This window comes from Cryptomeria japonica, chromosome 1 (genome assembly GCF_030272615.1).
Source record: "Cryptomeria japonica chromosome 1, Sugi_1.0, whole genome shotgun sequence".
In the NCBI taxonomy this organism is placed as follows: Eukaryota; Viridiplantae; Streptophyta; class Pinopsida; order Cupressales; family Cupressaceae; genus Cryptomeria; species Cryptomeria japonica.
Genome location: NC_081405.1, coordinates 208,228,159 through 208,255,235, shown reverse-complemented (window position 1 = coordinate 208,255,235; position 27,077 = coordinate 208,228,159). Strand labels below are relative to the sequence as shown.

General features: G+C 38.2%; 1 protein-coding gene across 1 annotated transcript in view; it reads left to right on the top strand.

Annotated features, from left to right (window-relative positions):
• Positions 1-27,077, top strand: part of LOC131044440 (uncharacterized) — a 71,802-nt gene that overhangs the window by 23,070 nt on the left and 21,655 nt on the right. Inside the window, exon 2 of the mRNA XM_057977763.2 lies at positions 14,598-14,700. Coding sequence (XP_057833746.2) covers positions 14,598-14,700 — 103 coding nt within the window. The remainder of the gene's footprint in view (positions 1-14,597; positions 14,701-27,077) is intronic.

Below are 27,077 nucleotides of genomic sequence, written 5' to 3'. Positions count from 1 at the left end.
CAAAAACACTATTTTCAAATCTGCACTTTCAAACCCCTGTAAAAACATCATGCGAGAGCACCAAATGAAGCCCAATGTGTTTCCTGAATGAAAACACCATTAATCCTCCTGACTGTGTCTTTCAACAGTGAAGAGAATGCTAGCAAAGAGGGATTCCGTCCTCCAAGCCCAATAATCAGATTTCTACGAAATCCAACAGCATAACATTAATTCATCCCAGCATATCCCAAAAGAGAGCTCTCAACCTCCATTTATATCTTCTCCCTGGATGCCAACACTTCATTTCCTAAATGTGGGATAATACAATTAGAATAAAATATTATTTCCCACAATGTACCATTAAAGGGAACTTTTAATATTTTAAACATTACTTTATATTCCCAACCTTATAAAATAACGATAAAGTTAAATATTTAATTTAACTTTACACTTTATCGTTAAATATTAAAACATTGTTGATAATCCCTTTAAATCATTGTCGCCTTCAAATATTTTTACTGATAGTTATGCCAACCAGGGAAACACTAAAAATTTCAAGTCACTGCTTGGAGACTAACTTACTATAAATAGTAAGTGTCTAGAAACCCTGTCAAAGCAGCACCGATTGGCCTGAAATCGAAAACACCTAGGCCAAAACACCTCAGGATCCCATCAATGTCCTTGTTAGCCTTAGGGACCATGTCAGAATAGGCTAACGACACCCCATATCATGTTGCGCTAAAAAGGGGACATTACCGCAGAGCTTAAAGATTAAAAAAGTAAGAAAAGACAAATCTGTTTACCAACAGATTTTGGCGACTTTGCTAGGGGAGCGAAGAGAACAATTAGTTTTAAAACTAGATCGTCATTATAGTGTATTCTGTTCTTCATAAATGGTATTGTCTCTTGAAGGGTTTTTGCCTGTGTTGCAACCAAATCTAAACTGGGTACAAGAGGAACAAAGTAACATTACCTCAGAGCTGGATACTCTAGCCTGGAGGCATAGAAGAAGTCGAGCAGAATATGATAGAATAAGTGCTCTTCGTAGCGAGATAGAAAGACAATCGGATCAGCCTGTGTTAGTCATTGAAAGAATAGTAGTCCCTAGGGTTTTTTTTTATCCACGTCCCTGATAATTAATTCCAGATTCCCAGACGTTTGTTGCCCTGATCGTTCCACACTGGACTCCAGACCGTATACTAGATCCCAGAGGAGAGGGGGGGTTTTTGATCCCATCTTTGAAGAGTTGCAGAATCTAAATTTCCAATCCACCTTCTCGCCCCAATGAAGAGCAAGGAGTAGACCTCCATCTCTTTTGCCGTCATCACCTGCGTCTCCAGTTTGTCAAGCATTGGTCCTACATGGTGTTGCCATACCCATTTCATTTAATCCAACTCCCCTTAATATTATACTTCCAATGGCGGCCAATAACCCGTGGGGGGTAGCTGTAGGCCTGTTGAACCTAGGTTTGAACCTTAACCCCTTGCCAAAAGCTGCCAGAGATCATTTGCCCAAATTTAGTGGAGATGGGATGGTCACTGTAGATGAGCATTTGAATGCTTTCAGTGTAGCTTGTGGAGTAATAGCGGTTCAACATGAAGATGTGGCTATCAGGTTGTTTATCCAGACATTGACAGGAGTAGCGGCTGATTGGTTTTATCATTTGCCAAATAGTGTGATAACGACCTAGCAGGATTTGAAGACAAGATTCGAAGCTAGATTCAAGGTAGTTGAAGATGGACAGTCCCTTTTGGCTCAGTTATCCCAGTTGAAAAAGGAACTTCCTGAATCCATGAGGGACTTCGTAGCAAGATTTGATAAGATTCTACACAAGATTCCGGTTAACCAAAAACCTTCAGATGATAATCTCAAATGTTTTTTTATTAATTCAATGCCCTCTAAAATAAGTTTCTTGATTTGTAGGCAAAGGGTTGCTGATTTGAATGCCGCTAAAACTCTTGCAGTTGAATTAGAGGACGATTTGATCACTGCGGGCAAATGGAAACGAGAGGTACAAACATCCAATGCTCAACCCACTACTTCCTCAGATCCTGTTATTCAACGGTTAATGAATGATGTAATTGCCCTAAAGAGGCAGACTCCTAAAGCAAGTACTTCCTATTCCCAACTATATCAAGATGTTCCTAGGAGATATCCTAATCAACAGGGAGGAGGTGGAGGAAGACAATTACAATTACCCCCTGTTCAGCAAAGACTTGCTATTGAAGCACCACCACTCAAGGCAAATTCTTGTGTGTTTCATTTAACTGATGAACATGATGGTTCTTCGTGCCCAGAGATGGTTCGTTTTTCTCAAATGATCAGTAAAGGAGAAACAATCTTAGAAGCAGATGAAGTAGGTTCCCAAAGTATGCTCGGCGACTCTGAAATTCATTATATGGAATATGTCTCCGACTCAGAAAGGGGAGGAAACATGTTGGTCTCTTTGGAAGATTCCTCATATGCAATTCTTACAAGAACTCAATAGAATTTGAAATCTCAGGGTGTTGTAACACCCGTACACAATACTGAGAAAGGAAAAGAAATCTTGACCCGTCATGGAGGTATGTCAAAAATGGTTCTAGGAGTTGCTCCTTCAAGTTCTGATTCTTTTACTAACCCTTTTGATATCATTGAGTTTTGCAAGACATCTTGTGTTCAGATTTCTCCGGCTGAGTATTTGAAATTAAACCCGAAAGAACTAGATAGATTGGTTGAATTTGTCAAAGGGGATGATGCCCATGCCTTAGCAAGTGAAACCCAGACACCCATGACTATTGATTCTCCGGCACATGCTAATGTCAGTCCTTCTCTAGTAACTCCTGAGGGCTCATCAAAGTCTGTTCCTCTACAAGATGATCTGCTTGAACCCAATCTTGAAAATAAACCAGAACCTTTCTATGTGTCCTTATATATTAACGGGCATAAGTTGAGTAATTGCATAATTGACTCGGGAGCATCCGACAATATCATGCCTTCAGCTGTAGCAAAAGCTTTAGGTTTAACCCTAACAAAGACTTTTGTCAAATGTTACTCCATGCACTCCAAGCAAGTTCCTTTATTAGGGCAAATTAAAGATGCACAGGTTGCCTTGGTAGCACATCCTGCTAAGAGAATCAAGTTGACAATCCTAGTGGTTGACATTCATGCTAGCTATGGTATGTTGTTGAGTTGCACTTTTTGTAAAGACATGGGAGGGGAAATTAAGATGGACTGGTCTCAAGCAGTGATCACAGTTGGAAAACAGAGAGTCCTTTTGCACCCTGAAACGAAGGCTAAGTACATAGTCTTTCCCTTTGATGATCCGAAAGCTCAAATTTTGTATCAAGATTGTGGCTTTGGTAATTACATGATATCAACTAACCCTCAGGATGAGAGTATGTTACTGGATGCAGGTAAATCAAATGAACTCTGGTCTATGGAATTTGATGGGAGTTGTTCAGCTTTTGGATCTGGGGCTGGGGTTGTTTTGATACCTCCTCGTGGAAAGGTCATTCCTTATTCTTTCAAGGTGGAATTCCAGAACACGAATAATACGACCGAATATGAGGCCTTGCTATTAGATCTGGCTGAAGCAAAGAGGTTGCAGATCAAAATGTTGAAGGTGAGAGGTGACGCAGAGCTTATTGTTAAGCAGGTAAGGGGCTTATTTGCGGTCAAAAATGAGAGATTGAGACACTATAGGAATCGTGTTAGGGACGAGATTGAAGCCTTCGATGCTTTTTCAATTGAAGCCATTCCTAGAGAATTTAATTCGAGGGCAGATTCTTTGGCGGTTTCTGCAGCCTTGTTGGTTCCACACCCAGAATTCACAACCGACACTTACAGGGTTGAACTAGTGTATAGACCTAGTGTGCCATATAATTCTGAATCCTGGCAAGTGTTTGAAAATGATAAACAGATTCAGAACTTTTTGCAATGTGCTGATATTTTTACATCCTTGTTTTATGAGGGATTAGAGATGAGTTGTAAAGAGTTTTCTCCTGATACGCTAGAAGAAGTACATGATGGGATGTTGCAGTTAAAAGTAAATAAAATTCCAAAAGGTTTAGTTTCTCTTGAACGCCTTTTCGACAGGAAAGATGGATATGTTAGGCAAAGAGATAAGGAAACTCCTGTGGTTCAAAGCTCTGGAGAATATGAGCAAATTAACATTGGTACCAATGAGGATCCTAAATTTGTTAATTTGGGAAAATGTTGTTCTGAAGTAGAAAGAAAGAAGTTCATTGATTTATTGGTTGAGTTTAAAGATGTTTTTGCATGTAGGTATGATGATTTAAAGAACTTTAGGGATGGTAAGTTTCAACATCAAATTCCTTTGAAACCAGGGGTGAACCCATTTCGGCAGAAGTTAAGGAATTTTAATCCAAAAGTAGTAGAAGCGATTTTTCATGAGGTTGACAAGATGTTGAAGGCTCGAATTATTTATCCTCTACATCATTCTACTGGGATTGCGAACATAGTTCCTGTTCGGAAGAAAAAATGGCGAGATACGAATCTGTGTTGATTTTAGAAACTTAAATCAAGCAAGTCTGAAAGATAATTATCCTTTGCCTGCCATGGATCATATTTTACAAACTGTTTCCGGGTCGGAGATGATGTCTATGTTGGACGGTTTATTTGGGTATAATCAGATTAGCGTCGCAGAGCAGGATCCACACAAGACAACCTTTATAACCCCCTGGGGTACCTTTGCTTATAATGGGATGCCTTTCGGGTTGATTAACGCAGGAGCAACTTTTCAAAGAGCGATGGATCTTTCCTTTGGACATTTGAGGGATAAGATTATTGTGGTGTATTTAGATGATTTAACTGTTTTCTCCAGAAAAAGGAAGCATCATGTGCGGGATTTGAGAAAGGTTCTAGTGAGATGTAGAGAGCATGGGGTATCCTTAAACCCTAAAAAATCCGTTTTTGGTGTCACGGAAGGGAAACTTCTGGGACATATCGTTTCGCAAGGAGGAGTAAAAGTTGATCCACAGAGGGTAAAGGCGATACAACAGCTTAGTCTCCCCTCAAATAGAAACGGAGTGAGGTCCTTCTTTGGACAGGTGAACTTCTTAAAACGTTTTATTCTTGATTTTGCTGAAACTACCAAGTACATTGTGAATATGATGAGTGAGAAAGTAGCCTTTAAGTGGAATGAAGCTGGCAGAAAAGCTTTCGAAGAGATTAAGAAGGCAATCGCACATGCGCCTACCCTGGTAAACCTAGACTTTAATAAGGACTTTATTATTTATTGCTATGCATCAGAACATACTATGTCTGGGATTTTGGTGCAAAAAGGTAAAGATAATGAGGAGGTGCCGATTTCCTTTATGAGTATTCCCCTGAAGAAACATGAGTTGAAGTACTCACAGATAGAGAAGCAGGCTTATGCAGTGGTAAAAGCCGTGAAGCAGTTCAGGTATTACATACTCCACTCACATGCGATTGTTTTTGTTCCCAATTCTGTCGTAAAGGCTGTTTTAACTCAACAAGATGTTGACATCAACAATAGAGCATCTTGGGTCTCCAAGATACAAGAATTCAATTTAGATATCAAGCCCACTAAACTGGTCAGAGGACAAGGCCTCTGTAGATTGATGGTAGAGAATGAGTCCAAAGAGGAGGATAGTTTACCTTTAACCCTGTTCGTTGATCATCAGGATTCTTGGTTCACCAATGTGGCGTATTATCTTACGTATGGAGACTGTCCAGATCATCTTTCTCCTAGGGAAAAAAGGAATTTGAGGTTGAAAGCTGCAAAGTACGTTATCTCAAATAACATATTGTACAAGAAAGGTTTAGATGGCACCTTCCTCCGATGTGTGGATAAACCGCACCAAGAAGCTCTATTGAAAACTTTCCATAATGAAGCATGCGGGGGTCACTATTTCTCTATGGTTACTGCGTACAAGATCCTGAGAAACTATTACTATTGGCCGGGGATGTTCCGGGATGCATACGCCTGGGTGGCAAGGTGTGAGACCGCCTTGCCTTTGAGGCCGGTGGTAATTGAAGAACCTTTTAAGCAGTGGGGATTAGATTTTATTGGTCCTTTGAACCCCATTTCCAATGCGGGGCACACTCACATACTAACAGCAATGGATTATTTCACTAAGTGGGTGGAAGCTATCCCTGTAAAGAGAACTACCACAGAAATTGTGTGTACATTCCTTAAGGAGAATATCCTTATCAGGTTTGGAGTCCCTCAGAAAATAGTCACAGATAATGCATCAAATTTCTCTTCATCCGAGTTGAGCTTATTTTGCTATGATCACAGAATCTCTTTGGCACACGCTTCTGATTATTATCCGCAGGGTAATGGTCAGGCAGAATCAAGGAACAAGAACTTGATCAACATCATGAGGAAGTTGGTCAGTGAAAATTTCAGGGATTGGCATAAGAAGCTACATGAAGCATTATGGGCGGATCGAACTTCACCGAAACGAGCCATAGGAATGTCACCATTTGAGCTGGTATATGGTATTGGCGCACAACTCTCTCTTCCTTTAGAATTAGCGGCTTCAAAACTTCAAACGGTGATAGAGGATGCATTTTTCCAAAGCTCTCTTGAAAAACGAATCATGTACTTAACCAAGATTGAAGAAGAAAGGGAAAAGCTGGTTGACAAGATCACAGAAGATCAGATGAGGGTTAAAAAGATTTTTGATCAGAGAGCAAGGCCCAGGAAGTTCATGAAAGGGGACTTGGTGTTATTATGGGATAAAAGGAGAGAACCGAAAGGTGCTCATGGCAAATTTGAATCGCTGTGGAAGGGACCTTATGTGATTCACGAGGTAAATGGGCCCAATTCATTTAAACTTGCTTATCAGGATGGTTTTGTACTTCCCCTATCTTATAATGGGCAGGACTTAAAATTCTATCAATTGTAAATAGGCATCCCCTGTTAGTTTGTAGATATATTTTTGTTGTGCTAGTCTAGGTGTGTCCGTTTTTGTTGTAAGTTGAACCATAGTTAGTTAGGCTGCGAAACCAGAGATCTTGAGATTCATTGCTTGGTACTTCACAAGTCCCAGTCCTCATGCAGAGCCATTGTTGGGCCCATATAAAATTTTAATTCCATATGCGTCCTTGTTTGAAATAATGCTTACCCAATTCATTGGTCAAGAAATTTGCTTAAATTTTTGCTCATATAATTCGGCCCTTGTTAAGTTCCACTGCGTTGAACTTGAAACTTGAACTTGAACTTGAACCTTTTTGGTTCAAGGTTCAAAGTTCAACGGGTGTTGTTTTGAATGTCTTCTCTCCCGCGCATTTTTAAGTTTTACTAGTTCTAGTCGGCATTTTGCATTCTTTGAACCTTGAACTTGAACCTTTTTGGTTCAAGGTTCAAGGTTCACGTTTTGTCATGTTAGTGTTCTGTTGCGATGGTTCCGCAAGGCTTAGAGTTTTATGTATAAGTTTCTTGGAAGACATGTGACTTGCCACGTGGTGACGGCGCGGACTTTTAGAACACGATAAACGGCCGCCGAGCGGAGGAATATTCTTTCTCTAATGATTTGAAATCTGCCATTTATGGCAAGTATGTGTGAAGATCTGCTGTATCAGAAGTGAAGTGACTTAATATTTAAAGCATGTTTCAGCGCAATCACTTCAGAGTAAGGTCACACGAATGGGGGTAATGAAGGCAGCTTTAGTAAGGATGGGTAAGATTTTCTCGGCTTTAAAACTGAGTGGTTGTCTCGTCAGAATTATTATTTTTCTTGAGAAGATTTTGAAAAGGAGTTTTCGGAGTGGGAGTAGGCTGCGATAGAGGTTTACAGAGGACAGAGGATGCTGCAGTTTGTTTTAAAGATCTGGGTATTCTGTTAGCTGCTTGTTTCTGTTTTCACTTTCCTTCTTCGCTTGGGATTAATTTGGGAAAACCACAAACTAAAACATGAGGCCTGTTTTGCCGAAATTGATGAGCTCATCTTCCCTTGTAAGCTCTTTACCGGAGTTAGGTGATACAACGTTGGTTCAACAAGATTTAGATGTCTTTCTGGAGAGAGTAAAGAGTTCAACAACAGACCCCATGGTGAGAGATGTAGCACAGAGCAGATTATTAGAAGTTGCCGCCTTTCCCACAGCTGCCCCTTGTCCTGAGTTAGTCTTAGAATGTATGAATCATTATGACAAGGGTAATAGATGCATAAAGAAAAACGATGGTGAAGTCTTGTTGTCTATTGATAGATAGACAGTAATGGCAGCCATGGGTATTCCGCACCGGGAACCCTATGAAGACTGGACTATTGGTAAATCCTACAGAGTTTTCTCTGAGAAAAAGCAGTATTATAGAACTGTGATTGCACGGAATTGGCTCCTAAAATTCCAAAAAGGGGGCTCGAGGCTGCCGAGACCTCTAGCTCGTGAACATTTAATTCCTACAATCCGAGACTTGGTAATACTGTTGAACAGGGTAAAGGGTAATTCTCACTCTTTTTACTGGGAGGACTGGATGTATTTCTTCATCCAGGTCACTCTGGATAGAAGCCGGTTCATCGACTGGGGAACTGTCATTGCGGAAAGATTACATGAAGGTCTGAGTAATTATTTGGGAATGCCCAATTTTTATATGTCATCCTATCTGTTGTATATGCTTGCCTGTGTGAGAGAATGGTTGGGGTTGTCTCATGTAAAATGGGTTCAAGGCATGAGAATTTATGAGTATCATCCTAATCTGACTTTGAAAGGACATGTAGATGATTATCTCCGTTGGAATGATGTTTTCGCTGGAAGACTGACCTTTGAATTACAGGATAATCTGCATAGAAGAATGTCTATAGAAGCAGTTGAGCTTGTTAACATATATGGCAGTTTCTTTATACAGTTCAGCCATTTCACTTATCTAAGAGTCGGAGGATTTAAGGGTGAACCCTTTAGACTTCCCAGGTATGTTTTAGACTCCTGCATTTTGATCGAAGTTTCTAGACAGCTTGCTTATGTCACAAAAGATTATGGTGAGGACTCCGACACAAGTGGGATTTTTCCCATTGATTTAGGCCATTATAGCTGTAGGTCAGTCTCTGATGCACTGAATCTTGAATTGGAATTTAAAAGGTTTCATTTGAAGACCTTTGTGAAAAGGGATAACTTTGATAGTAAGGGTTTCATTGCTCAGTATGTGAAGAAGATGGTACCTGATCAGCATGTTCCTCAGTTGGAGGATTATTGGGAGGGTTGCCAGGATGAATTTGAAGTACGGAGAAGGAGTTGGTCCAGATTAACTCTGAAGCAAACTCATGACATGAAATTGCCCATGGATACCTCGGGTGTCACCACCGATGATGAAGATATACTTGACTCAGAGTTTATGAAGCGGGTCCATGATGAATCTCTTCTGGAAATGGATTGGAGCAAGAAGATGGGGGATAATATTCAGACACGCACTTTTAGTGTAATCCGCAGGACGGAAAATTGGCTTAGGAGTTGCCGATTTCATCTGACACGAGCAACCAGTTCAAAAAGCAAAAGTGGAAAGAGGAGTACCGCAAGTAAAACTTCTGTTTTGACTAATATTCCCGTTTTTGATGCAGGAAAAGGACAGGCAAGGATTAAAAAAGAGAAACTTGACATCGGGGTTGAGCTTTCTATTGCTGGTCGAGTTACCAGGTCGAGGTCCAAGAAGGGATTCAAGCCGCCGGCTTCTCACCTCATTCTGGATTTGGACGCAGAGGAAACACCGAGCAAGATGACATCCCCTGTTCCCGAAGCAGACAAGGTTTCAATTGACATTGATACTATTTTTCAGGACCCAGGAACACTCGAAATACGGTCTCATATAGACCATGCCACACCGCCACCCTCAGCAGGTTTTCCAGCCATGCCTTCAAAGGAACTGACTTTAGCACCAAAATGGTTAAGTGATTCAATCACCAGAAAATGGATTGTAGTTCCGATTTCAGTATCAATGGAGGACGCTGTAAGTAAATGTCTGGTAAGGTCTACAAAGCCCAAAAAGTTAAAAACAGAGGCAATGATTGATTTTGATGAGAGCATGAAGCATTGGACAACAGGCATTACTAGACCCGAGTCCAACAAAGATGCTGCTACGGCTTCAGAAGCCGACTATGCTGTTGAACGAATTGATTTGGGGGTCGGAACCAGAGCCGTGGATGTGAAGCATCTGGAGACTTCCACTAAACGAATTATCTCCCGTACCTGGAAGGATGAGAGAGACAAGGCTGAGTGGAAACAAAGTTTAATGCAGATGGCCCAACATATTCATGCTTTGCAGAACAGCCCGTTGCCATTGTCCCAACATTCAGGTCCATTTAGTCCAAAATCACCTAGCAATCAAAAATTCTTGGATGAAGTTCAGCGAGACAGGATGATTGCTGAGGTTTTCTCAGAGTGGCTCACCTCGAGCATGCATTAGGCAACTAATTACATAACGGATTTGGTCCAGATTTTCAAAGACGCCAATGAGGTTACCAAAGCATTGGACTCCGACTTGGTCTCGTGGCAGAAAGAGAAATCTAAGTGGGCCGTGATTTCAAAGTAGATGCGGGATATTCAGCGTTATGGTCTAATGAACTTTCTTGCTGAAAATCAAGTGTCGGGACTAAATGAAGATGTAATGTTCATTTGCAAGGGAAGTATTGAGTGGCGCAACCAGATTATTGAACAGGGTTATAATGCGTCGGCCAGTCTGCGTGGCGAATTAACAGCCTTGAGGGCGACCATGCAGAAGGACTTACATTGCGTGGATGTTCAATTACTTAAAGAGGACAGTGAAACTCTGGAAGACACTACGAAGATGATTAACCAGTTCGGCAGCCACATCAGACAAATCGAGATGGAGAAATCCTTGTCTATGGAAGACTTTACGAGGATCTCTAAAGTGGAGTCGATGCTCACTGTTTGTCTCGATCACCTGGATTCCCACCGAGATATAGTGCAGATGGTAAAGAGAAAGAAGGAGCTCTGGAAGCAGAGAGTAATTCATGTTAGTTTGCCACATAGAACTATAATCCAGGATTTTTCAAAAGTACATCGAGAGTGGAGCGCGACCAAGGCGGTGATGGTGTCTATGCAAGACACCAACCCGAGCGATCACACCGGAACCGAGCAGACGGCATGACTAGCGCTGCTGGCAGTTGTTTGCCAGCGAGTCTAGTTATTTCCTTTAAGTTTCGGTTATATAGTAAGGGTTGTTTTCTATTAACTCTTACGAGTTAATTTTACTCTGGTTAAAAAGAACTATTGCATCTGGTGACCTATAAATATCTTATGTAATGACTTTGAAAGGGTTCACTAAGTTTTTGGAAAAGACTATCTTTAAGATTAGCTAAAAACATTTTGTGTATGCAGAAAATGGATGACCATCGGTGAATGCAAAATCTTATTAACAGCTATTTTCGGTTTCAAATCTGTGTGTTTGATTTTTGAAGTTTGATTTCTGTGTAAATCTATTTTAAAGAAGGGGCTGTTATGCTTTCTATGTGTGCAGAAAACTATTGGCTAAATTCATCTCTATAAGCTTTTTCATTTTGTTTTAGTGTTTGTATGAAGTCTGTCGGCTTTATATAAAAAGTTAGATATGGATCAGTGCTTGCATTCATTTTGTATTGATTGGTGTATGCAATTTCCTTTAAGTGCTTTCTGGTGAAAAGCATTCTATTGATTGTATGTAATTTGGAGCCGAATGAATATTTACTAGAGGGAGCTGTACCTTAATTCAGAGGTTAATCAATTAAATGATTTTCCAACTGTTTGATAGAAAGTTTGTCTGCCTTTTTATGATCCGCAGTGCTTAAAGATTAAACAAGTAAGAAAAGACAAATTTGTTTACCAACAATGGGATAAGAAAATTAGTCAAAAATGGCAAGGAATCATTATTCCCTCATTTTCTCGCCATAAATCCAATGAAAGAAAAGATGCAATCTAGTCCCCCCCAAAGCCAGATTGGGTGAAATTGAACTTTGATGGGGCTTCCAAAGGCAATCCTGGCCCTTCCGGAATAGGCGATGTTATCATAGACCAAACAGGAGCAATTATCGGGAAAATGGCAAAACCAATCCCTCTAGACACCAATAACATAGCAGAGTTTATTGCTCTACTACTAGGCTTGAAAGACTACATCAACCATGGCCTCAAAAATGTTTCAGTGGAATGAGACTTGGAGATAGCAATTAATGCTATAAGGAAGAAGAAAACCCCCAACTGGAGGCTTCAAGCTTTATTGGAAAGAATCCTAGAAAACTTGAACAGTCTTGAACACTTTGAGGCAAAACATATCTACAGAGAAGCAAATGAAGTGGCGGATGCCTTATCAAAAACAGCAGCTCAAGGCACTTTTGTTCACTGGTGGTCTCAGTGCTTTTAGCCTAATTGTTAATCTAGAATGGGCAAGCTAACAAGACTTGCTCAGACAAGGTTCGAGATGCTGCTTGCCAGCAAATTGGCGGTTTGCAAAAATCAAATTTAAACATTTTTTACCCGCCCTCCTTTTGGTGGTTGACCCCAACGGCTACTTTCCTTTTCAAATAAAGCGTTCAGTTAAACTTGGGGCACAAGGTGGGCCTGGTTTAGCCTAGCCGTCTACACAAAAATGGGAGTCACGAACCTCCAGCTGGCGAGCGCCACCACTTAGTCCTTTGCATGAGCTGTTCGCAAGTTAATCTTTCCCTCTGCACTTGACTAGATTTGGCTTGATTTGGGCATTTAATCTTCAGCACCTTCGCGTGAGCCTTTATTGGCCTCTAATCCCCATTATTGCTTGTCGAGTCGTGCGCCCGTCTTCTTATAGAAGCGTCCTCTTTTCACTTCCTTATTTTCTTCCGGCAACCTCTGGTTTTCATCTCTGGTTTCCCTTCTCGCCTATCCTCTGTCTCGGCTACCATGTCTTCTGAGCCCCCGTTTGGTTTCATTATGAGTGTCTACCCTAGGCCTATCTCTTGCTTCGGTGCAGACACTCCTATCTCACTAAGTGCCTCTACTCGCTAGGTTTCTTTCAGAAGGATATTAGATTTGAGACTCAAACGTCTCCTTATCCATGCGGACCCTCCAGTTCTACTCACAGTCAAATTGATTCTGGGTAGCGCTCATTTGAGTAGGGATGAATACCCAAGAGATAACACCAGTATCTCCTCCAAATTCGTGGCGTCTTTGCTGGACCAGAAGCTACCCAAGCAGTTGGTTTGGAATCTCACCAGGGAACTCTTTCCAATGGAAATTCTTCAAGAATTTCAAGAAGTATTGAATAAGGCCCTCCATGACTCTGGTGCACCCAGACCAAGCGACCGAATTCTCTTTAATGCCCATGGTGAACTTATCAATTACTACCCATTCCTACTGGACCTGAAGGGTAAAGAATTGGATAGGCACAGAGCGTTTGCTAGTGCAGGACTGAGCTACCTCAAGTGGAGATTCTTAGGAGACGACCCAGAGGCTCAAGGAAAAGAGGAGGTTCTTTTCCAATTTGCAAGGCTGAATGGATTCTTGCTTACAAATGCTGCAGAAGCAGAGCCAAAACCAGAGCAGAGTTGCAGAGGTGGCTCGAGCAGAGGTCGAAGGAGCATGGGTCGTGGTCGGGGCACATCAGCAAGCAAAGGTTGAGGGCATATCTCATTTTGATTACTGGATACTCAATTATATTTGTATATTTCTATTAGGTTTTAATTTTCATGTTTAAAACTCTAGCTCTAGGCAGTTGGAAACCTGACATTATCATTAATAGTCTGTTTGCTTTTCCTAGACTATTAAACTTTTGATGGCTTAGAAAAAATGGCGAAACCATAAGCTTAAAGGTCTTCAGCTCTTGGTGGGATCTTTGTACTCTCTAAGAGCAGGTGTTTTTTGAATGTTGCAGGCCCGAAAATCTGTAGAACCCTAAAACAAACATGGACTGATGCCCAGCACAAAGAAATTCGCCCACGAACCAAAAACCCTCGAAACCCTAAAAAAGCCTTCATAAAAGCAAAATCGTTTTTTTTTAATTAAAAAACAATAAAAAAAATCTAGAAAATATTCCAGAAAGAAGGCCATGAATTCTTATTAAAAAATTCGCCAAACTTTAAAGAATCCCATCGACCCGCTTTGATACCATGAAAAATAAATTGAATGAATGATTCAATGATCGGATGATTACATTGAAAGATATACACACGTATATATAGAGGTTACAAGACGATGTTCTATAATTAGAACATAAAATTAAAGTAAAAGATTAAAGAGCTAAACGCTAAATTAAGCGTGAAAGCTAAATTAAGCTTAAAAGCTAAATAAAGCCTAAAAGCTAATTAACTAAAAAGCTAACTTAACAAGATAAATAAGTCGACAACTTAAAATAGAAGATGACCACTAAAAATAGAAGATGACCATTATAGAAGATATTAATATTATTTTAACAGTCTATAAGTTAGCAAAGCAGATATTATGATATGAGAAATATGTGATCTTTCTGATATCTCTCCATGCATTTTAAAGACACCGTTATAGGATCTTTTTGCTCATAGGAACAACTTTGTAACAAGCGCAATTGTAGCCTGCTTTCTGTCTACATAATGACATAGAATTTCAGCTATTGTAATATGATATTCTGAAGATGTTAGCTTTGAATTTTATAATGATGTCAAGAATTCACAGTTAAAATAACTATATGAGTGCTGATTACTCTCTTATGCTTGCAGAATCTTGAAAAAGAAGAAAGAGTCACTATTGTCCTGCCTACAGGTGAAGAGTTTATATGTAAGGCTGAAGTTATTTCTGATATCTGCAAGCATGAAAAGGAAGGTAATATAACTACCTTTATAATCAATTGGTACGAAAAATATTTTCTACAAAAGTTGCCAACTAGAAAATTTGTTGTCGTTGCTTTTGTCATGTGATTTTCATGACTACATGTCCAATTTAAATCGGCTGAAATGGTTTAAATAAGAAGTGTTTTTAAGAGTACTTGACTAAGAAATGAAAAATGTGTTTCTTGATATTTTGTTGATTTGAGTTAAATGGATTGATATTGGTGTCACATTCTTTACATTCATATGTTGCATCCCCATTAAAACAGTCAACCTGGTTAACGTGGGTTGTGCTTGAGACATTCTCTGGTTTTACATTATTTTACATGTTGGAAGCTCTATGGTTAAACTGCATTTGCAGAGAATTTCTGAGCAGGAAGTAGGAAGTGGAAGAAGTTTCCTTTTACGTGCGTAAGCTTTTAGCATATTGAAGACTGAATAATTTTCACCGATTGTACCTAAGCTTTAGTAGGTAGGTTTTGTGAATCTCGAGGAAAATATCTAAGAGGTATAGTAATATGTTGAGGTTGCCTATCAGCTATTAGTATTATGAAGTCCTCAAAATAGTATACAAGATAAAAAATCCCAAGTTACTTAGAAGTAAACTTTTTTTTAATAGGAAACGAATTTTAGAGAGGATATTTTGGAAGTGCTCTTTACATTCCCTATAGGGTGGAGGAAAGATGGATATTGGTTATTTAACTAGAATTTTATACGAGAAATTTCATAGAGGTATATATTGAAACACTAACTGGCTGGGATTCTTGGTTACCTGTTTATATTTGATCCATTCTTGCTAACCCAAAGCCTGTTCACAGATGCTATTTGAATCATGCTTGTCACCCTATCTAGCTTTTGCCATCTGCCGGTACAAAGTTTCTTTCTGCACCCATACATGTAAGTTGCAAGTGATGAATAACTTGAGAAAGGAAAATATTAAATAGGCATGGGTTCTCTTCACATGGGGTGTTGCAATTACATCTGTAGTCTAAAAGTGATGGATAAACACAATTTAGCATGTGCCTGAAATTATTTTGGTCAAACATAAAAACAATGCACCCCACTCAAAGCTATTTACCAACTTTCAAAATGATACTCCATTGAGGAGGATGGGATGCTAAACAATCAATCAAGTAGCTGAACTAATGACAACCCTTTATTACTAATGCTAAGGATCCAACAACTTATCGCACCTATTTATGACCTATGCTCATATAGTTATTTTAACTGTGAGGGTATGAAGGTATGAGGGTACTTTTGGGCCATTTTTAGGGCTTGACAGGGGACGGCTATAAAAAATAAGGAAATTTTAAAAAATATGGAGAGATTTCAAATATATATATATATCATAACATTGATAAAGCATTTATCATAGACATTATAGAAGCTTAATATGTAACATTAGACTTGAATTGATATTTCACACATGAGAATTGTAACATTCAAAATACTTTAACAGAAATAATACAACAACTCAATAAATTTCTACTGAAAGTTTTGCAACTAATAATCAAGTTCAACTGAAAAAGAAACATTTACTAACCTACTTAACTACCAATTAACTAATCATTTCAGCAGAAAGGTATTTAATATTCTTTTTAATTACTATAGAAAGAAAGAGAAGAGTTAAGAGATTACAAAATAACAAACTTTTGCTACTACAAATGAATACACGTGAAAAACATGGAGAGGGAGAGCTTCATTAAGGGCTTTTCTGCCCAACCACGGACATAAGTTCCCCATGCCTCTTCCTACTGGAAGGGCCCGACCCTTCACGAAGGTAGCAGACTAAGGATAGAACAATGCCATTAAGTCCTCTAAGCCTTGAGTTTAGAATCCACACTGACTAACCGGTCATACACTATGGGTACCCCCTAACTAGCAATGACACTCTAGCTAGTGGTGTATTTGACTCTTGTGAATTGACGGTCACATGCTAACTGCAGTGCCACCTTGGCCAAGTTTTCGTAACAAAGCACAATAGAGTGCAGTCAATGTTCACCACCCTTGCTCGGCATAATGAAAGGAAGTATTCTCAATCACAACATTACACAGGGTCTTACTGACCAAATATAGTCTCAATTAACCATTCATAAAAGAACAGACAACAACAACAACTACCAACACAATGGGTCTGGTATTATTAATACATCTTGTTGCAGTTACCAGTACAGACCAAATTGATATTGAACATTTAACAAGTCAGCTAGATCACAAGGACAAGGGAAACACAAATTGACCCTTGGCATTACTTCCTTATATCAATTCTGATATCATAACATTAATTAAAGAACACAGACCATCGATTCATGACCGATATCAAACAAAACTTAAACAGAATGACACATAATATGCATGCTCAAGCACTTGTGGCATTGCTACTTCCAGATCGTTCAGAATCAGCACTATGATTTGGTACGCCGAACAGAATCTCCAGATTCCACTCACACATACAAACTATGATCAGAAAATTAATGCAGCATTTACAAGTACAAATCTACATATTCATTCATTCTCCCTTAATCAAACATTAACAAGCAATAAGATTCAAAGGATCTCACTGTCATATACATAGGAAACGACATAAACATATTTTTTCCATAATCGCATCAAATAAGAATGACACAAGAAACATTATGCTATTATCGAAGAGTTTAAGACTTATGCCTGATCAATTAGAATCGGTTTGACAAAGCAGCTGAAAACTTCCTTGTATCAGCTCAGATACGAGCTGTATGCTCAACATGATGCAACTTGAAAGAAGGAAACAAACACTTTGGAGTCTTCTGCAAACTCCTTCGTCCTTCTCATACAGAGTAACCTTTGCTATCGGCTAACAGAGCTTCGACTTATATCCAACCATCCCTTTCCAATGAAATCCCAGAAAGAATGCTTTCAGAAAAGAAATGTGTAACCAAATGACAACCAATCCCCCGACTATTCATCACCCTCACTATCTATAGTCGCTGCCTAAGAAAAGGCTTCGAGCCAAGAACCTGATACAGTAAGGCAAGGTGGTAGCATCCCACATTACCAAGAACATAAACCACATAGACCTGGACCCCCTCCAACATGCTGTTGGTGGTCATAAGAAATGGAATCCGCCACCAAGGCATTACCCCCACCATCAAATGCATCCAAATAATAATTAATATATATATATATATGCATGGATGTATGTATGTATATATATGTGTGCGTGTGTGTAGCTAAACCAAGAAAACTCAATGAAAAGGAAACATGATAAACACAAAGATACTTAACCGCTCAAAAGACACATGAGGTGATAGGGTAACACAGGCTGATGTTAGTTTTAGTGATCAGATTTAAGTAAACTATGAAATTAACTTAAATGTAAACACACAAGAGACGCAAAACATAATATACCCTGGGAAAACCTCCCTCTTGGAGGAAAAACCCAGCATCAAAGATCCAGATCAAAACCCTTTAGTATGAGCAAATTACAATTACAATAAGGATCAGATCACTTATCTGATAAGACTCCCAATCTAGGGCAGTGCTTTGTTAATATGAATTCCTTTATGTGCAGACCCTAATCTGAAGATGCACAGGCAGGGTTTCGGCTGTAAGGTAGATGATTGTCACAGCTTGATATCACCCAACAAATCTGCCAATAAGTCTGCTACCTGAAGATGCACAGATCCGAACTGGAATGGAGCTTGACATGCACAATATTTAGCACATATGTGAAGGAGATCTACAGCCTAGTCTGGCATACAAATTCACCCAGCTGTTATGAAGCAATTCGTTGATTTTGTGAAGACCAATTTGCTGAAGAAGAGCAGAGAGGATATTTGCTAGGGCAGAATATTTGATTGCTAGGAATGATTGATTGAATGTACGTCTCTAATTGCCATATACAAGACGCAATCCTCTTACATAGGTCGGCCTAGCCTCATTAGGCCGACTTCTTTATATTATTTTCCTTTTGACAAGTTTGGCACCCAAATCAAGTTACATTTTCCAATTGGGCCCAACCCAATAATTTGATTACAGGTTATATAAATAATTGCATATCACACGTTTCATTTGGGGCTGGACTCAATTACAAGTTACATTATGAGTCTCCCTTACATTTAACTTAATCACAAGTTACATGGTGTGATTTTGGGCCCAGCCCAATAGTAATTTAATCGCACAAGTTATACACCAAATTTGAATTGCATTTATGCAACATTTTAATTTGAAACATAATCCGAGCTAGCTATAATTTCAACTGTTGACACCACCAAGAAGGATGGTACAAAGACTACCCAACCAAGGTGGCAACGCTCAAAGGAATACATCTTACTTCCCCAGCTCAAGGCTCAATGACAATTGTTCTTTTCCAAAGTCTGCGATCCTCTCCTTGATGATACTCTCCTTCCTTCCTGAGGGTGCTGCGGTTCCTGCATCCACTTGGTTATTTGAAAAATCAGTTAGCTACATCTTAACCATATTAACAGATTTCATAAATTATTGCAAACAAAATAACTTCGTCATTTATTTTTCATTCATAACAGAAACAAAAGCAATATCATTGATTAGCTGAACTAAAGTATAATAAACATTTTCCAAAGTCAGGAAAAAGGGATCTAACAAGAATTGGTAAACAAATTTACATTTTTTAAATGCTTTCATTGTCAATGTGCATACATATTATGAAAAACAATTAGCATGTGCAAGCATAAAAACAATGCACCCCACTCATAGCTATTTACCAACTTCCAAATGATACTCCATCGAGGAGGATGTATCGCTAAACAATCAATCAAGTAGCAAAGCTATGATAACCCTTTATTATTAATGCTATGGGTCCAACAACTTATCTCACTTATTCACGACATATCTTGCAAGTTAGTTGCATGGTTGCATGAACACATAAAGACATAAATTGATGCAGGTATTTGTTCATTCATAGTCACTATGCTTGGAGTATATATATAACTGGAACAGTAGAATGTGAGAAAACATAGGATAGAAGTCCTAGAACCAATTGACTTCATCTCATAATAGACGTAGCAGTTAAAAGACATAGGATCTAAGGAAAATATGAAGTGATGGTATTATTATCTCAATCTTCTGTTTTTATCTCCAATGGCCATTTTTTACAGGTTTTATGGAATTGGAATTTATATTGTGAAAAAAAACTGAATTGTGAAAGTGTAATAGTCTAAGATTTTTTCTGCCATCAGAAATATAAAGGATGCTCAATTAATCTTCAATGTTGTAAACCAAATGATGGTTTTATCAACTTAAATAGGTCCAGTTCAGTTCAATTCTGCCTTATTTCAAAGGTACATAAAGTCTGTTTTCGATTATCTCTTAAGAATCTGAACATTATGAGAAAACTTGGAAAGATATGTGCGATTGTGCATATTTTCGGGTGTAAATTTCAGATGTGAAACATTAATTCTGTCTGATGTTTCTTGTCACAAAAATGAGATGATAGAAACAAAAGAGTGTATGGTAAAATGCAGCTACTTGTTTTGGAGTTTGGGCATAAGCAATATAAGTTGCATATGAGAAAATCTATGCAAATAGTGGACTCTTTTGGAGCAAGAAAGAATCCAAAAATATATCTCAAACTACTTTATGATACAGCTTATTTATGAAATGATTGCACGATTTCCCGGCACAAATTTGATAGGATGATGCTATTTTGATGTCGATGGATAAAATATGGAGAGATATCTGACTAGAATATAAGAAATCAAAAGGACAAGTAAGACTCAAAAAGTTAGTTAATTTTTTTGTAACAAATGGATAAAATGAAGATCCATTATAGATTATCATCCTACAGTGAAAACCCTTGGAGTTTTGCATATTCCAAGGCCCATAGCATAGAAGCCCAAATGTATTTTTTGAAAATGGAAAGACTAATCATCCTCACCTCTACCCCAACATTCTTTTTATATAAAGTTATGAACATTTGATTTTTTATTGATTTGATCGAAAATTGAGCAGACTTTAATTCTGACAAATATGCACATAAACTCTTCAGCGGCCCTTTTATAGAGAATGTACTTCCCCCTCCTAAAAGCACTCAATTTTTTTTAAGAGGGTAAGCTAATAATAAACTAAAATTAAAAATAAAAGTCAAGGGGCATGTGAAAAGTTATGTCCATTCAAGGAAAAAGGTGTGTGAGGAAGACCAAGCAAGGAGAAGGAAGAACGTATGAATAGAATACATCTTTCATTATCTAATTATTACTCCTTTGGAGCATGGAACTGTGGTTCAATCTGACCTAAGGACGAAACCCTTTAGGGTCTGAGGATGGAATCCATCTGAAGTTCATTACTGAATTAGAGGATGATGATTCAGATCTAGGGCAATCTCACCTAAAGATTGCATGAAAGTTTCATTTGTTAGACTGTTAGAGTTGCTGCCAGTAACTAGTGTACTAAATATTAATTGTTTATTTATAGCTTGAGTGGAAATTGTCACAATCGTGTGCTTGGGGCTTGATATATATTAAATTTTCCAACAAGACCATTACAAATGGTATTAGAGTTGGATCTTGCCAACCTATGAAAGAGAGGTTAATCCTATGATGTAGAAGAAAAGCTCATTCCATATAAGTGGCAAAACAGTTGGGTATGGCAAATAGAGAAAAAATCTTTTGGGAATGGTTCTTTCAGATAACTTTGAAAAGAAGATTGATACAATGATAGACATGTTGGGTCAAATGCTCCATATGAAGCTGAATAATATGCTCCCAGAAATTAGATCAATAGCACACAATGAACGTTTGATGATAAACCTCTAAATCCCACTTTCATTCGTAGAGAGCAACAAAAGTCCAAACTGAGGGACATCAAAAGAAACCAGATTCAAAATTCACATCGCTCAGCTGATGTAGTAAATGAATAGGAATCAATATATATTTTAGATTACCTTGAAATGGCTTCTAAAGGCATTAATATTGGTCAAACAAAACAATATGTTGGCTGGGAAGATGATGAAGGTGTTTATGGCAGATCAGGCAATGAAAATATTGAGCTTGATAGTAACAAATATGGTGAGGTTGATTCTTCTTGGCCTAGAGTTGGCAACCTAAGCTTTCATATTCTTGAAGGTTGACATTTTTGGTTTGCAATGCAATAGCAATAAAGAGGTCAACAATTCACCAAATTTTTTAGTTATTGAATCTAGTGCTGGTCCCAAACAAGTGATAAAAGGGGAGTGCATTAATATTGCAGGAAGCATATTTGATAGATTTGATGATGATTTATAATCTCACAAGCCTGTTCGCAAAATGCAAGGATGATGGTAGCAAGGAAAGTGAATCAAAATTTCCCATTCAATTCAATATTCATACAGATATTGACAGCCCAATAGACAAATCTCTCTGTGTTCAGTATAAATTCTAAATTTGATGGAGGTGAGTACGTCCATATTTTAGCTAGTGGAAAGGATGGTTTTGCTTCTGAAACACATGGTGACCATTTTGAAGAGTAGTATTTTGAATATGAGAATTCAACAAATGAGATTACTAGAACAAGCTGAAATATCCTTTCTCATGCAAATGCAAACCCAGTTTATAAAAATATAGTGCCAGGAAGATAGGAATTCTCAGAAAATGTAAATTCAGTGACAATCTCAATTAACCAATCACTCTGTATAGATATTCTTTAATAGAACATCAAATGTATTACTCAGATTCAGAAATTCATGTGCAGGTCAGACCTCAACTACGGCCACATAAAGTAATACAGAAAAGGAAACAAGGAATACATTCATACCATTGACAGAATACTCAGTGATTGCAGATATAAACACATCATAAATTGTCCTTCACACTTCTCAGGTCTGAAAGCTCAAGCATATTCTGTATCTACACAATGTATAGATACTTACCTAACCTCGGCATGCACCTTCTTTCCTGATAGGACAAGTAACCAGACTGTTGCAGCTATCTGGAGTCTGGACACACACCACTAATTTCTGCTGCCAAACTACGAGCAGATATAGAGATATAACTATGCATTCATCTAAGAGATAGACATCAGCGAATTGACTGGATGCTTAGAAAGATTGCACACAGGGGTCGGTTTTGCGTCCTACCTTGCAAGGCCTCTGAGATGGGCATCCCAGCAGACCAAACGTGCTCAAGGCATTTCACAAACTCCAGCATGCAGACCCAAAAAAGCGATTCCTTTAAAAAGACAAAAAGAGCCAATAATAAGAGAATAACTGACCACAGGTCAGTCCTGACAAGAAAACCAAAAATAGATTGGATACCTGCCTAAACCAAGCAAGTCAGCCAGACCAGCAATAGGCAAGAATTTATTTGAAATGAAAGGGAAAAAAACACAACAAGAAGGTGTTATTAAACACCGTGTGGGCCCAACTGGTCTTCTAAAATGGGGTCATGACGCAAGCATTGGTTTTTATGGTGACCACCCCATGGATCTTGAGTTATCCAACGAAATGAGAGAAGAATTTTGTGATATCTCTAGAAACTCTTTGATCAGATCACTTACAGAATGTGAGAACCTCAAAAGTAGACCAAAAAGATATAAAATCATTTTAGAAAAGAACATAGCATTTAACATCATAGATAAGTGTCATGCATTTAATCCTCATCTTAATATATGGAAAGGTCACTTTTGTGCTTTGATTCCAAGAGATATCCATGAAATTGTGCAAAGGTTGGGCCAACTCAATCAGCTCTTTTCAAATTTAGTTGATGCCAAAAAAAAAAATGATCTACAAATTGATGCTTCCTTTACTTGGTTTCAAACTATGCTATTGCAAGATGCCTTTTTGTTTATTCTATTTGAAGATGAGAAAAACTATCTTAAATTACAGACCTTGCTAGTTTCTGACTCTTGGTTTTGTTGTTGATAGTTATTGGGAAATACTGATACAAGTAAATGAGTAAGAAGAATATTGGACAATGAATTGTCCTCATACTTAAACTTCAAAGGATGGTATCAACCTTGACATTAAAATACCATATTGGCAGCTTGGTTGAGGCAAGTATAGTTTGTGCTGCCTATGCCTTAAATCCTAAATGGTATGATATACAAGTGACCAATAAGGGAGTTCCATATGAGGACAGGGAGGTAATGAAGGGATTTTATATTGCAATAAAAAGATTTATGGCCGAGGTGTGGATGCTTCAATTATGAGGACTCAATGGAATAAGTTTTCATGTGGTCATGGTGACTTTTTTCCATGGAAGCATTATATGATATGTATGCAAAGAAAGACCCTTTAGAGTGGTGGTGGAACCATGGAGGTGAGACACCTGAATTGCAATCATTTTTAATAAGATTGCTCTCACAAGTAGCCAGCTTCTCATCTTATGAAAGGAATTGGAATACTTTTGGTTTTATTCATTTACTAAAGAGGAATCAATTAGGGTCAAAGAAATAAGAGAACCTAGTGTACAATCATAGGTCACTTTACCTTCTCTCTCATGTAAAGCCTAGGCGCTAGGAGGGTCCTTCAACAAAATGGGAGTAAACAAATTTCTCTCTTTTAAATGTAGTATGACTCATCTAGTGGAAAGTGACAAATGTCCCAACAGTATGAGAGATCCCTATGGAATGTTGGTGTTGAAAATAAGCTACACCCGGACCGACGATGGACTGGTCCAAGAGGGGCCAGTAGCTCAGTGGTAGAGCACTCCAGCAGCGTATGGAAGGTCCTAGGTTTGAGTCCTAGCTGGTCCATGTCTCAACATGGTATCAGAGCAAGGTCCAGGCTAGGAGCCCCAAGCACACGAGAGGTGTGGCTTAAGGGGGGGTGTTGGTGTTGAAAATGAGCCACACCCGGACCGACGATGGACTGGTCCAAGAGGGGCCAGTAGCTCAGTGGTAGAGCACTCCAGCAGCGTATGGAAGGTCCTAGGTTCGAGTCCTAGCTGGTCCATGTCTCAACATGGAATAACGATCTTCCTCTATGTTTCAGGGTGGCAACCCCCTTGTATGGTAGGAGTTTTTAGGCTTTTTGTGTACTTTATCCTGAAAGTACAAAAAGAAGGAAGGACAAAACTATAGGAAAAAAATCCTATAGGAAGACATACGAATACCAAATAAGATTTCATGACTGATGACAATCACAAAAGGGGGGTTTATCACCAAAGATGTTTTAGATATGCAACAACAATGAAAGAGAGATAACAAACCTTAACATACGAGGAGATAATTTACTTTGACGTGTTCAAATCAAGACACTAGGAAATGATTGTGTTTCAAACTTTCATCACATCAATTGTATAGATTACCAATTGTGTGCACATATATATAAAGGCATTACTAATTATACATATGAGAAATCAACAATAATAACATAGGAATACATATAGAATGTATGAACCAAAATACATTCTTCATTATCTTTTTGAAATTATACAATTCCAAAAACCCACTTATACATAGTGTAAGGAAAAAGTTTCTTTGAAATTTTTTCCAGAGTAACCCTTTGTTAGAGTTCCCCTTTACATTTGAAATAGCCTTGTATTTATAGACCACTTCTTGATAACTACCTATAACTACTTTCTAACCACCTGGTAACTACCTTTTTGAAATGCAATAATTTGAAAATAAGCTTTATTTTGGTTAGATTTACCCGATCTTTTCTAGACAAAAGGCTTATTTTCTAATCTTTCGTTATTGTAAGTGATATAAATCACTTTTACATAAAGGCAATTTGAAGCCTATAATATTAAACAGAGAACAAGATACTAGTTTTGTCAAAGTAGTAATGTGTCTTCTTGCAACCCATGAGTTACATTCTCCATAATAATGAATTTTGAGGATATGTACTCCAACTACATCTACTGAGAACCATTTTCTCTTTGGTGGACCTCAGTGAATGTTATTGTTACTATAACACTAATCAATGTTGTGATTGGAGCAACTTTCTAAACAACCTTCAATCGTTGGCAATGATTCCAACATCATTTGTTCACCAACACTTATCCCTTTAACACCAACATTCAATCTTGATGGCTGCTTGTGTTTCATCAGGAAAATGATATAAGAGAAAAATTCACATCCAAAACATCCCTAGATTGGATCTCAAGGATATGAATTTGAACATGAACACCCTTAACTATCATAGCAATGAAATGCAAATGAAACTTTGAAAGTTCTAGCAAGCTTCCAATAATCTTAAATACCGATTAAGTCTAACCCTTCATCATGAGTATACTTTGACATAGGATCATCCACACCTAATATGAACACGAAGTGTTTCCTTTTAGCCTTAAGATGAGGGCTTGGAGGAGCATAACCTGTTGATTGCATTGAGAAATTGAAAGACCCACCATTGGGATTTTATCTTTATCCTTAAATGCTTTTGCAATGACACCACTTGTAGCCATATAACCAGATTTGAAACTTCATAGAGGATTTAAACATATTATTATACTAGAAGACTTTTTGCATCTTAATTTTTTGTAGATTATTACTTTAGAAGAAGCCATCCTTGTCACAAGACCTCACTTAGTAATATCTATTGCCTCAATATAATAATCCATTTATCAATATTTCTTATATAATTGTCATCGATAGCTTTCACACATCCAAAAAGGAGTTTCCTTACAGCTCCATGTGGAATATCATATTTTGGCTCTTGCTTTTGTTCTTTTGAGACATTACTCATATAACCTTTTTTTCTATGCCTTCTCTAACATCATTTTGAGTGGCTAATGACATTCTTACTTGTTCTAAATAGATAAGGAACTTTTACCATAGTTCTCATTTTTATCATACATTAAAAGTTGATAAATGCATTTGTTTGGAATTTCCAAAGCCATTTCAATAATCCATTTTTGTGCATATTTGTAACCATCGAGTGTTGTGAGATGACATCTCTTTGGGGAATTCTGTCAAACGATTTAGGTGCTTTGTTTTTACATTTTGCATGCATGTCTAGCAAGGTAGTTGCAACTACAACATCTGACAAAAAATTCCCTTTAGTCATGCATTGATGGAGGTCGCCTCATTTGTTGTGCAAGCCTACATCTGTGAGAACAACGCTGACTTTGAATTTAACGTAGCAATCAAAACGTATTTGAAGGTTATTAACAACAGCAAACCAAACACAATTGCTAACTTTCACTCTAGTGATAGATAAATAATTCTTTTTCTTTTGTTCCACAATCATTAAGTGCCTTGAATCTGGAAACACCCTATTGCCTTCATTTGCCATGTCAATTTCTCCAACTTGCATATGCATAGTAGGGAGAATAATGGCAAAGGTTGTTGAATTTGGCTTTATGCCTGCCAAAATGCATTTGCTTGAAAGTTTCTAATGCCAATTTAACTAATTTTGAGCATTTTCCTATTCAAAAACTCCCACATTGGTGTGATTGGGCAAGATGATGTTGGAAGAAGTTGTGGAGCTTGGCTTTG